The sequence below is a fragment of the Telmatherina bonti genome, assembly GCF_933228915.1.
Source record: "Telmatherina bonti genome assembly, chromosome: 20".
Taxonomy (NCBI): Eukaryota; Metazoa; Chordata; class Actinopteri; order Atheriniformes; family Telmatherinidae; genus Telmatherina; species Telmatherina bonti.
Genome location: NC_136618.1, coordinates 4,140,828 through 4,154,794, shown reverse-complemented (window position 1 = coordinate 4,154,794; position 13,967 = coordinate 4,140,828). Strand labels below are relative to the sequence as shown.

The 13,967-nt window shown below is 45.8% G+C and overlaps 1 protein-coding gene across 1 annotated transcript in view; it reads left to right on the top strand.

Annotated features, from left to right (window-relative positions):
• The window catches only part of LOC306770677 (kinesin-like protein KIF20A), a gene marked incomplete at both ends in the record, with an annotated part of 113,638 nt that overhangs the window by 89,197 nt on the left and 10,474 nt on the right, over positions 1-13,967 (top strand). The window contains one exon of the mRNA XM_079259574.1: positions 13,810-13,956. Within this exon, the coding sequence (XP_079115700.1) occupies positions 13,810-13,956 (147 nt within the window). The remainder of the gene's footprint in view (positions 1-13,809; positions 13,957-13,967) is intronic.

The following is a 13,967-nucleotide window of genomic DNA, read 5'->3' as shown; positions in this document are numbered from 1 at the left end:
AAACTCGGTGGAAAAAGTAAACTCGGTAGATCCCAGTAGACCCAGTAAAATCAGTAGATACTAGTGAACTCGGTAGATCCCAGTAAATTCGGTAGATCCCAGCAGACCCAGTAAACACAGTAGAACCCAGTAAAATTGGTAGATCCAAGTGAATTCGGTAGATCCCAGTAGACCCAGAAAACTCAGTAGACCCAGAAAACTCAGTAGACCCAGAAAACTCAGTAGACCCAGTAAACTCGGTAGGTCCCAGTAAGCACGGTAAATCCCAGTGCACTTCGTAGATCCCAGTGCACTTGGTAGATCCCAGTAAACGTGGTAGATCCCAGTGACCTTAGTAGACCATGTAACCTTGGTAGATTACAGTATGCCCAGTAAACTCGGTGGATCCCAGTAAACTTGGTAGATCCCAGTAGACCCAGTAAACTCGGTAGATACTAGTAAACTAGGTAGATCCCAGTAAACTCGGTAGATACCAGCAGACCCAGTAAACTCAGTAGATCCCAGTCATCTGGTAGATCCGAGTAATCTCGTAGATCCCAGTGAACTCGGTAGATCCGAGTGAACTCGGCAGATCCCAGTAGACACAGAAAACTCAGTAGACACAGTAAACCCAGTCGACCCAGTAAACTCAGTGGATCCCATCATGCCCAGTAAACTCGGTAGATCCCAGTAAACTCAGTAGATCCCAGTAAACTCGGTAGATCCAGTAGACCCAGTAAACTCGGTGGACCCAGTAAACTCTGTAGATCCCAGTAGACCCAGTAAACTCTGTAGATCCCAGTAGACCCTGTAAAATCAGTAGATCCTAGTGAACTCGGTAGATCCCAGTAAATTCGGTAGATCCCAGCAGACCCAGAAAACTCAGTAGACCCAGAAAACTCAGTAGACCCAGAAAACTTAGTAGACCCAGTAAACTCGGTAGGTACCAGTAAAGTCAGGAGACCCAGTGAATTCAGTGAATCCCAGTATGCCCAGTAAACTCGGGAGATCCCAGTAAGCACGGTAAATCCCAGTGCACTTCGTAGATCCCAGTAAACTTGGTAGATCCCAGTAAACTCGGTAGATCCCAGTAAACTCAGTAGACCATGTAACCACGGTAGATCCCAGTATGCCCAGTAAACTCAGTAGATCAGTGTAGACCCAGTAAACTCGGTAGTTCCCAGTAAATTCGGTAGATCCCAATAAACTTGGTATATACTGGTAAACTTGGTAGATCCCAGTAAACCCAGTAGACCCAATAAACTCAGTAGATCCCAGTAGACCCAGAAATCTCAGTAGATCCCACGAAACCCAGTAAACTCTCTAGACCCAGTAAACCTACTAGATCCCAGTAGACCCAGTAAACTCGGTTGATCCCAGTAGACCCAGTAAACTTGGGAGATCCCAGTAAACTCGGTAAAGCCCAGTAAACTCGGTAGATCTCAGTAAACTTGGTAGATTCCAGTAAATTTGGTAGATCCCGGTAGATCCCAGTAAACTCAGTAGACCCAGTAAACTCTGTGGATCCCAGTATGTCCAGTGAACTCGGTGGATCCCAGTAAACTTGGTAGATCCCAGTAAACATGGTAGATCCCAGTAGATCCCAGTAAACTCAGTAGACCCAGTAAACTCTGTGGATCCCAGTATGCCCAGTAAACTCGGTGGATCCCAGTAAACTTGGTAGAATCCAGTAAACTTGGTAGATCCCGGTAGATCCCAGTAAACTCGGAATATCCCAGTAAACTTGGTAGAGACCAGTAAACTTAGAAGATCCCACTAAACCCAGAAAACTCTGTAGAGCCAGTAAACACGGTAGATCCAACTATACCCAGTAAACTCGGTAGATCCCAGTACGCCCAGTAAACTCGGTAGATCCCATTAAACTTGGTAGATTCCAGTCAACTTGGTAGATCCCAGTAGACCCAGTAAACTCAGTAGACCATGTAACCTCGGTAGATTCCAGTATGCCCAGTGAACCCGGTAGATCCCATTAAACTTGGTATATACTGGTAAACCTAGTGGATCCCAGTAGACCCAGTAAACTCGGTAGATCCCAGTAAACTTGGTAGATCCCAGTGAACCAGTAGATCCCAGTAGACCCAGAAAACTCAGTAGACACAGAAAACTCGGTAGATCCCAGTAGACCCAGTAAACTCAGTGGATCCCAGTAGACCAGTAAAGCCAGTAGATCCAAGTGAACTCGGTAGATCCCAGTAAACTCAATAGAAAACTCAGTAGACCATGTAACCTCGGTAGATTCCAGTATGCCCAGTAAACTCGGTAGATCCCGGTAAACTTGGTATATACTGGTAAACTCGGTAGACCCAATAAACTCAGTAGATCCCAGTAGACCCTGTAAAGTCAATAGATCCTAGTGAACTCGGTAGATCCCAATAAACGCAGAAGATCCCAGGAAACTCAATAGACCCAGAAAACTCAGTAGACCCAGGAAACGTAGTAGACCCAGGAAACACGGTAGGTCCCAGTAAACTCGGTAGACCCAGGGAACTCGGTGGATCCCAGTATGCCCAGTAAACTCGGTAGATCCCAGTTAACTTGGTAGATCCCACTAGACCCAGAAAACTCTGTAGACCCAGTAAACTCGGTAGACCCACTAGACCCAGTAAACTCCGTTGAACCAGTAAACACAGTTGATCCTTGTCGACCCAGTAAACTCGGTAGATCCCAGTAAACTCGGTAGAGCCCAGTAAACTTGGTTGATCCAAGTAGAACCAGTAAACTCGGAAGATCCCAGTTAACTTGGTAGATACCAGTAAACTTGGTAGATCCTCGGTAAACTCGGTAGATCAAAGTAAAGTTGGTAGATACCAGTAAGCTTGGTAGATCCCACTAGACTCAGTACACTCAGTAGATCCCAGTAAACCCGGTAGATCCCAATAAACTAAGTGGATCACAGTATGCCCGGTAAACTCAGTTGATCCCAGTAAACTCAGTAGACCATTTAACCCCAGTAGATCCCAGTATGCCCCGTAAACTCGGTAGATACCAGTAAACTTGGTAGATCCCAGTAAACTCAGTAGACCATGTAACTTCGGTAGATTCCAGTATGCCCAGTAAACTCGGTAGATTTCAGTAAACTCGGTAGAACCCAGTAAACTTGGTAGATCCCAGTAGACCCGGTAAACTCGGTAGATACTAGTAAACTAGGTAGATCCCAGTAGATCCCAGTAAACTCGGTAGATACCAGAAGACTCAGTAAACTCAGTAGATCCCAGTCAACTCGGTAGATCCCAGTCATCTGGTAGATCCGAGTAATCTGGTAGATCCCAGTGAACTCGGTACATCCCAGTGAACTCGGTAGATCCCAGTAGACACAGTAAACTCAGTAGACTCAGTTAACTCGGTAGATCCCAGTATACCTGTAGATCCCAGTAGACCCAGAAAACTCAGTTGACCCAGAAAATTCAGTAGACCCAGTAAACTCGGTGGATCCCATTATGGCCAGTAAACTCAGTAGATCCCAGTAAACTTGGTAGATCCAGTAAACTCGGTAAAGCCCAGTAAACTTGGTAGATTCCAGTAAACTCGGTAAAGCCCAGTAAACTTGGTAGATTCCAGAAAACCTGGTAGTTCCCAGTGAACTTGGTTGATCGCAGTAAACTTGGTAGACCCCAGTAAACTTGGTAGACCCCAGTATGCCCAGTAAACTCGGTAGATATCAGTAAACTCGGTAGACCCAATCAACTCAGTAGATCCCAGTAGACCCAGAAATATCAGTAGATCCCAGTAGACCCAGTAAACTCGGTAGATCCCAGTAAACTCGGTAGATCCCAGTAGACTCAGTAAACTCGGTAGACCCAATAAACTCAGTGGATCCAGTAGACCCAGTAAACTCTGTGGATCCCAGTATGCCCAGTCAACTCGGTAGATCTCAGTAAACTTGGTAGATCCCAGTGAACTTGGTAGATCCCAGTAAACTCGGTAAAGCCCAGTAAACTCTGTGGACCTCAGTATGCCCAGTAAACTCCGTAGATCTCAGTAAACTCCGTAGATCTCAGTAAACTTGGTAGATCCCAGTAAACTTGGTAGATCCCACTAGACCAGAAAACTGTAGACCAAGTAAAGTCAGTAGATCCTGTAGACCCAGTAAACTCGGTAGACCCAGTAAACTTGGTAGATCGCAGTCAACTTGGTAGACCACTGTAAACTATGTAGATCCCAGTAGACCCAGTAAACTCGGCATATCTGAGTAAATTCGGTAGACCCAGTAGACCCAGTATACTCGTTAGACCCAATAAACTCAATAGATCCACTAGACCCAGTAAACTCTGTGGATCCCAATATGCCCAGTAAACTCGGTAGATCCCAGTAAACTTTGTAGATTCCAGTAACCTTGGTAGATCCCGGTAGATCCCAGTAAACTTGGTAGATACCAGTAAACTTGGTAATCCCACTAGACCAGAAAACTCTGTAGACCAAGTAAAGTCAGTAGATCCAGTAGACCCAGTAAACTTGGTAGACCCAGTAAACTCGGTGGATCCCAGTAGACCCAGTAAACTTGGTAGATCCCAGTAAACTTGGTAGACCCCTGTAAACTTGGTGGATCCCAGTAGACCCAGTAAACTCGGTAGACCCAATAAACTCAGATCCACTAGACCCAGTAAACTCTGTGGGTCCCAGTGTGCCCAGTAAACCAGGTAGATCCCAGTAAACTTTGTAAATTCCAGTAACCTTGGTAGATTCCGGTAGATCCCTGTAAACTCGGAAGATCCCAGTAAACTTGGTAGATCCCACTAGACCCAGAAAACTCTGTAGACCCAGTGAACTCGGTAGATCCCACTAGACCCAGTAAACTTGGTAGATCCCAGTAAACTCGGTAGACCATGTAACCTCGGTAGATCGCAGTATGCCCAATAAACTCGGTAGATCCCACTAGACCCAGTAAACTTGGTAGATCCCAGTAAACTCGGTGGACCATGTAACCTCGGTAGATCGCAGTATGCCCAATAAACTCGGTAGATCCCACTAGACCCAGTAAACTTGGTAGATCCCAGTAAACTCGGTAGACCATGTAACCTCGGTAGATCGCAGTATGCCCAATAAACTCGGTAGATCCCACTAGACCCAGTTAAATTGGTAGTTCCCAGTAAACTCGGTAGACCATGTAACCTCGGTAGATCGCAGTATGCCCAATAAACTCGGTAGATCCCAGTAAACTTGGTAGATCCCAGTAAACTCAGTAGACCGTGTAACCTCGGTAGATTCCAGTAAACCTGGTAGATCCCACTAGACCCAGAAAACTCCGTAGATCCCAGTAAACTCAGGAGACCATGTAAACTCGGTAGATCCCAGTAAACTCGGTGGATCCCAGTATGCCCAGTACACTCAGTAGATCCCAGTAAACTTGGTAGATCCCAGTAAACTCGGTGGATACCAGTAAACTTGGTAGACCCAGTAAACACGGTTAATCCCAGTAGACCCAGTGAACTCAGTAGATCCCAGTAGACCCATTAAATTCGGTAGATCCCAGTAAACTCAGTAGATACCGGTAGACCCAGTAAACTCAGTAGATCCCAGTAAACTCTGTAGACCATGTAACCTCGGTAGATTCTAGTATGCCAAGTAAACTCGGTGGATCCCAGTAAACTTGGTAGACCCAGTAAACTCGGTGGATCCCAGTAAAATTGGTAGACGCATTAACCTCGGTAGATCCAAGTAAACCGGTAGATCCCAGTAAACCTGTAGGTCCCAGTAGACCCAGTAAACTCTGTGGATCCCAGTATGCCCAGTAAACTCGGTAGATATCAGTAAACTCGGTAGACCCAATCAACTCAGTAGATTACAGTAGACCCAGTAAACTCAGTAGACCCAGTAAACTCAGTAGACCCAGTAAACTCGGTAGACCCAGAAAACTCGGTGGATCCCAGTAGACCCAGTAAACTCGGTGGATCCCAGTAGACCCAGTAAACTCTGTGGATCCCAGTAGATCCCAGTAAACTTGGTAGATCGCAGTAAACTTGGTAGACCCCAGTAATCTTGGTAGATCCCAGTAGACCCAGTAAACTCGGTTGATCTGAGTAAATTCGGTAGATCCACTCGAACCAGTAAACTCTGTGGATCCCAGTATGCCCAGTAAACTCGGTAGATCCCAGTAAACCCGGTAAAGCCCAGTAAACTCTGTAGATCCCAGTAAACTTTGTAGATTCCAGTAACCATGGTAGATCCCGGTAGATCCCAGTAAACTCGGAAGATCACAGTAAACTTGGTAGATCCCACTAGACCCAGAAAACTCTGTAGACCCAGTAAACTCGGTAGATCCCACTAGACCCAGTAAACTCGGTAGATCCCAGTAAACTCGGTTGATCCCAGTAGACCCAGTAAACTTGGTAGATCCCAGTAAACTCAGTAGACCATGTAACCTCGGTAGATTCCAGTATGCCCAGTAAACTCGGTAGATCCCAGTAACCTTGGTATATACTGGTAAACTTGGTAGATCCCACTAGACCCAGTAAACTTGGTAGATCCCAGTAAACTCGGTAGACCATGTAACCTCGGTAGATCGCAGTATGCCCAATAAACTCGGTAGATCCCACTAGACCCAGTTAAATTGGTAGATCCCAGTAAACTCGGTAGACCATGTAACCTCGGTAGATCGCAGTATGCCCAATAAACTCGGTAGATCCCAGTAAACTTGGTAGATCCCAGTAAACTCAGTAGACCGTGTAACCTCGGTAGATTCCAGTAAACCTGGTAGATCCCACTAGACCCAGAAAACTCCGTAGATCCCAGTAAACTCAGGAGACCATGTAAACTCGGTAGATCCCAGTAAACTCGGTGGATCCCAGTATGCCCAGTACACTCAGTAGATCCCAGTAAACTTGGTAGATCCCAGTAAACTCGGTGGATACCAGTAAACTTGGTAGACCCAGTAAACACGGTTAATCCCAGTAGACCCAGTGAACTCAGTAGATCCCAGTAGACCCATTAAATTCGGTAGATCCCAGTAAACTCAGTAGATACCGGTAGACCCAGTAAACTCAGTAGATCCCAGTAAACTCTGTAGACCATGTAACCTCGGTAGATTCTAGTATGCCAAGTAAACTCGGTGGATCCCAGTAAACTTGGTAGACCCAGTAAACTCGGTGGATCCCAGTAAAATTGGTAGACGCATTAACCTCGGTAGATCCAAGTAAACCGGTAGATCCCAGTAAACCTGTAGGTCCCAGTAGACCCAGTAAACTCTGTGGATCCCAGTATGCCCAGTAAACTCGGTAGATATCAGTAAACTCGGTAGACCCAATCAACTCAGTAGATTACAGTAGACCCAGTAAACTCAGTAGACCCAGTAAACTCAGTAGACCCAGTAAACTCGGTAGACCCAGAAAACTCGGTGGATCCCAGTAGACCCAGTAAACTCGGTGGATCCCAGTAGACCCAGTAAACTCTGTGGATCCCAGTAGATCCCAGTAAACTTGGTAGATCGCAGTAAACTTGGTAGACCCCAGTAATCTTGGTAGATCCCAGTAGACCCAGTAAACTCGGTTGATCTGAGTAAATTCGGTAGATCCACTCGAACCAGTAAACTCTGTGGATCCCAGTATGCCCAGTAAACTCGGTAGATCCCAGTAAACCCGGTAAAGCCCAGTAAACTCTGTAGATCCCAGTAAACTTTGTAGATTCCAGTAACCATGGTAGATCCCGGTAGATCCCAGTAAACTCGGAAGATCACAGTAAACTTGGTAGATCCCACTAGACCCAGAAAACTCTGTAGACCCAGTAAACTCGGTAGATCCCACTAGACCCAGTAAACTCGGTAGATCCCAGTAAACTCGGTTGATCCCAGTAGACCCAGTAAACTTGGTAGATCCCAGTAAACTCAGTAGACCATGTAACCTCGGTAGATTCCAGTATGCCCAGTAAACTCGGTAGATCCCAGTAACCTTGGTATATACTGGTAAACTTGGTAGATCCCAGTAGACCCAGTAAACTCGGTAGATCCCAGTAAAGTTGGTTGATCCCACTATACCCATAAAACTCTGTAGACCCAGTAAACTCCGTAGACCCACTAGACCCAGTGAACTCTGTAGAACCAGTAAACTCAGTTGATCCCTGTAGACCCAGTAAACTCTGTAGATCCCATTAAACTCGGTAGATCCCAGTAAACTCGGTTGATCCCAGTAGAACCAGTAAACTCGGAAGATCCCAGTAAACTTTGTAGATACCAGTAAACTCTGTAGATCCCACTAGACCCAGTACACTCAGTAGACCCCGTAAACTCGGTTGATCCCAGAAGACCCAGTAAACTCTGTAGATCCCAGTAGATCACAGTAAACTCGGTGGATCCCAGTATGCCCAGTAACCTCAGTAGATCCCAATAAACTCAGTAGACCATGTAACCCCAGTAGATTCCATTAAACTTGGTAGATCCCGGTAGATCCCAGTAAACCAGTAGATCCCAGTAGACCCAGTAAACTCGGTAGATCTGAGTAAATTCGGTAGATCCACTCGAACCAGTAAACTCTGTGGATCCCAGTATGCCCAGTAAACTCGGTAGATCCCAGTAAACCCGCTAAAGCCCAGTAAACTCTGTAGATCCCAGTAAACTTTGTAGATTCCAGTAACCATGGTAGATCCCGGTAGATCCCAGTAAACTCGGAAGATCACAGTAAACTTGGTAGATCCCACTAGACCCAGAAAACTCTGTAGACCCAGTAAACTCGGTAGATCCCACTAGACCCAGTAAACTCTGTAGATCCCAGTAAACTCGGTTGATCCCAGTAGACCCAGTAAACTTGGTAGATCCCAGTAAACTCAGTAGACCATGTAACCTCGGTAGATTCCAGTATGCCCAGTAAACTCGGTAGATCCCAGTAACCTTGGTATATACTGGTAAACTTGGTAGATCCTAGTAGACCCAGTAAACTCGGTAGATCCCAGTAAAGTTGGTTGATCCCACTATACCCAGAAAACTCTGTAGACCCAGTAAACTCCGTAGACCCACTAGACCCAGTGAACTCTGTAGAACCAGTAAACTCAGTTGATCCCTGTAGACCCAGTAAACTCTGTAGATCCCATTAAACTCGGTAGATCCCAGTAACCTTGGTATATACTGGTAAACTTGGTAGATCCTAGTAGACCCAGTAAACTCGGTAGATCCCAGTAAAGTTGGTTGATCCCACTATACCCAGAAAACTCTGTAGACCCAGTAAACTCCGTAGACCCACTAGACCCAGTGAACTCTGTAGAACCAGTAAACTCAGTTGATCCCTGTAGACCCAGTAAACTCTGTAGATCCCATTAAACTCGGTAGATCCCAGTAAACTCGGTTGATCCCAGTAGAACCAGTAAACTCGGAAGATCCCAGTAAACTTTGTAGATACCAGTAAACTCTGTAGATCCCACTAGACCCAGTACACTCAGTAGACCCCGTAAACTCGGTTGATCCCAGAAGACCCAGTAAACTCTGTAGATCCCAGTAGATCACAGTAAACTCGGTGGATCCCAGTATGCCCAGTAACCTCAGTAGATCCCAGTAAACTCAGTAGACCATGTAACCCCAGTAGATTCCATTAAACTTGGTAGATCCCGGTAGATCCCAGTAAACCAGTAGATCCCAGTAGACCCAGAAAACTCGGTAGATCCCAGTAGACCGAGTAAACTCCGTAGATCCCTGTAGACGCAGTAAAGTCAGTAGACTCAGTATACTCTGTAGATCCCAGTAAACTCTGTAGATCCCAGTAAACTCAGTAGACACAGTAAACTCGGTGGATCCCAGAATGCCCTGTAAACTCGGTATATCCCAGTAAACTTGGTAGATCCCAGTAAACTCGGTAAAGCCCAGTCAACTCTGTAGATCCCAGTAAACTTTGTATATTCCAGTAAACTTGGTAGATTCCAGTAAACTTGGTAAATACCAGTAAACTTGGTAGATATCACCAGACCCAGAAAACTCTGTCGATCCTGTAAACTCCATAGAAACCACTAGACCAAGTAAACTCGGTAGATCCCAGTAAACTCTGTAGATCCCAGTAAACTCAGTAGATCATGTAACCTCGGTAGATTCCAGTATGCCCGGTAAACTCGGTAGATCCCATTAAACTCGGTACAAACCAGTAAACTCGGTCGATCCCGGTAGACCCAGAAAACTCAGTGGGCCCAGTAATCTCGGTAGATCCCAGTAACGTCAGTAGACCCAGAAAACTCTGTAGATCCCAGTATGCCCAGTAATCTCGGTAGATCCCAGTATACTTGGTAGATCCCAGTAAACCTGGTATATCCCAGTAAACTTGGTAGATCCCGGCAGACCCAGTAATCTCTGTAGACCCAGTAAACTCGGTGGATCCCAGTAAACTCTGTAGATCCTTGTAGACCCAGAAAACTCAGTAGGCCCAGTAAACTCGGTAGATCCCAGTAACCTCAGTAGACCCAGAAAACTCGGTAGATCCCAGTATACCCAGTAATCTCGGTAGATCCCAGTATACTTGGTAGATCCCAGTATACTTGGTAGATCCCAGTAAACCTGGTATATCCCAGTAATCTTGGTAGATCCCAGTAAACTCGGTAGATCCCAGTGAACTCGGTAGATCCCAGTAGTCCCAGTAAACTCGGTAGATCCCAGTACACCCAGTAAACTCGGCAGTTCCTAGTAGACCCAGTAAACTCGGTGGATCCCAGTAAACTCTGTAGATCCTTGTAGACCCAGAAAACTCAGTAGGCCCAGTAAACTCGGTAGATCCCAGTAACCTCAGTAGACCCAGAAAACTCGGTAGATCCCAGTATACCCAGTAATCTCGGTAGATCCCAGTATACTTGGTAGATCCCAGTATACTTGGTAGATCCCAGTAATCTTGGTAGATCCCAGTAAACTCGGTAGATCCCAGTGAACTCAGTAGATCCCAGTAGTCCCAGTAAACTCGGTAGATCCCAGTACACCCAGTAAACTCGGCAGTTCCTAGAAAACCCAGTAAACTCAGTAGATCCCAGTAAACTTGGTAGATCCCAGTAAACTTGGTAAAGCCCAGTAAACTCGGTAGATCCCAGTAAACTTGGTAGATTCCAGTAAACTTGGTAGATCCCACTAGACCCAGAAAACTCTGTAGACCCAGTAAACTCGGTAGATCCCACTAGACCCAGTAAACTCGGTAGATCCCTGTACCACGGTTGATCCCAATAGACCCAGTAAACTTGGTAGATCCCAGTAAACTCTGTAGACCATGTAACCTCGGTAGATCCCAGTATGGCCAGTAAACTCGGTAGATCCCAGTATACTTGGTAGATCCCAGTAAACTCGATAAAGCCCAGTAGACCCAGTAAACTTTGTCAACCCAGTAAACTCTGTAGATCCCACTAGACCCAGTAAACTCTGTAGACCAAGTAAACTCTGTAGACCCAGTAAACCCACTAGATCCCAGTAGACCCAGTAAACTCGGTATATCCCCTTAAACTCAGTAGACCCAGTAAACTTGGTAGATCCCAGTATGCCCAGTAATCTCAGTAGATCCCAGTAAACTTGGTAGATCCCAGTATGCCCAGTAAACTTGGTAGATCCCAGTAAACTTGGTAGGTCCCAGTAAACTCGGTAGACCCAGTAGTCCCAGTAAACTCGGTAGATCCCAGTACACCCAGTAAACTCGACAGATCCCAGTAAACCCAGTAAACTCTGTAGATCCCAGTAAACCCAGTAAACTCTGTAGATCCCAGTAAACCCTGTAAACTCTGTAGATCCCAGTAAACCCTGTAAACTCTGTAGAACCCAGTAAACCCAGTAAACGCGGTAGATCCCACTAGACCCAGTAAACTCTGTACACCCAGTAAACTTTGTAGACCCATTAAACTCAGTAGATCCCAGTAGACCCAGTAAACTCAGTAGATCCCAGTAAACTCAGTATTTCCCAGTAGACCCAGTAAACTCGGTAGATCCCAGTAAACCCAGTCAACTCATTAGATCCCAGTAGACCCAGTAAACTCGGTAGATCCCACTAGACCCAGTAAACTCAGTAGATCCCACTAGACCCAGTAAACTCGGTAGATCCCACTAGACCCAGTAAACTCGGTAGATCCCTGTACCACGGTTGATCCCAATAGACCCAGTAAACTTGGTAGATCCCAGTAAACTCTGTAGACCATGTAACCTCGGTAGATCCCAGTATGGCCAGTAAACTCGGTAGATCCCAGTATACTTGGTAGATCCCAGTAAACTCGATAAAGCCCAGTAGACCCAGTAAACTTTGTCAACCCAGTAAACTCTGTAGATCCCACTAGACCCAGTAAACTCTGTAGACCAAGTAAACTCTGTAGACCCAGTAAACCCACTAGATCCCAGTAGGCCCAGTAAACTCGGTATATCCCCTTAAACTCAGTAGACCCAGTAAACTTGGTAGATCCCAGTATGCCCAGTAATCTCAGTAGATCCCAGTAAACTTGGTAGATCCCAGTATGCCCAGTAAACTTGGTAGATCCCAGTAAACTTGGTAGGTCCCAGTAAACTCGGTAGACCCAGTAGTCCCAGTAAACTCGGTAGATCCCAGTACACCCAGTAAACTCGACAGATCCCAGTAAACCCAGTAAACTCTGTAGATCCCAGTAAACCCAGTAAACTCTGTAGATCCCAGTAAACCCTGTAAACTCTGTAGATCCCAGTAAACCCTGTAAACTCTGTAGAACCCAGTAAACCCAGTAAACGCGGTAGATCCCACTAGACCCAGTAAACTCTGTACACCCAGTAAACTTTGTAGACCCATTAAACTCAGTAGATCCCAGTAGACCCAGTAAACTCGGTAGATCCCAGTAAACTCAGTATTTCCCAGTAGACCCAGTAAACTCGGTAGATCCCAGTAAACCCAGTCAACTCATTAGATCCCAGTAGACCCAGTAAACTCGGTAGATCCCACTAGACCCAGTAAACTCAGTAGATCCCACTAGACCCAGTAAACTCGGTAGATCCCTCTAGACCCAGTAAACTCGGTAGATCCCACTAGACCCAGTAAACTCGGTAGATCCCACTAGACCCAGTAAACTCGGTAGATCCCACTAGACCCAGTAAACTTGGTAGATCCCAGTAAACTTGGTAGGTCCCAGTAAACTCGGTAGACCCAGTAAACTCGGTAGACCCAGTAAACTCGGTAGATCCCAGTAAACCCAGTAAACTCTTTAGATCCCAGTAAACGCGGTAGATCCCACTAGACCCAGTAAACTCTGTACACCCAGTAAACTTTGTAGACCCAGTAAACTCGGTAGATCCCAGTAAACTCAGTATTTCCCAGTAGACCCAGTAAACTCGGTAGATCCCAGTAGACCTAGTAAAGTTTGTAGATCCCAGTAAACCCAGTAAACTCAGTAGATCCCACTAGACCCAGTAAACTCGGTAGATCCCACTAGACCCAGTAAACTCAGTAGATCCCACTAGACCCAGTAAACTCGGTAGATCCCACTAGACCCAGTAAACTCGGTAGATCCCACTAGACCCAGTAAACTCGGTAGATCCCACTAGACTCGGTAGATCCCACTAGACCCAGTAAACTCGGTAGATCCCACGAAACCCAGTAAACTCTGTAGACCCAGTAAACTCTGTATTTCCCAGTAGACCCAGTAAACTCGGTAGATCTCAGTAAACCCAGTCAACTCGGTAGATCCCACTAGACCCAGTAAACTCGGTAGATCCCAGTAGACCCAGTAAACTCAGTAGACCCATTAGATCCCATAGGATGTAAAATGTCTAATATCTGTAAAAATGAAAACATGAATTAATGGACGATCATCTGATTGTTTTTATTGATATTTCAAACTGATTTCATCAGTAGTATTTATCAGCGATTCCAGCTGGAACAGAAATGTTCGAAGATGGATTAATCTTCCTCGTCGTGTCACCAGGTTTTCCCTCTGCGACCTCGCCGGATCTGAAAGGTGCAATAAAACCAAAACTTTGGGAGAAAGACTGAAGGAAGCTGGGAACATCAACAATTCCCTTCTGATCCTCGGGAAGTGCATCAGCGCGCTCCGCGGCAGTCAGACAGACAGGTGACCTACCT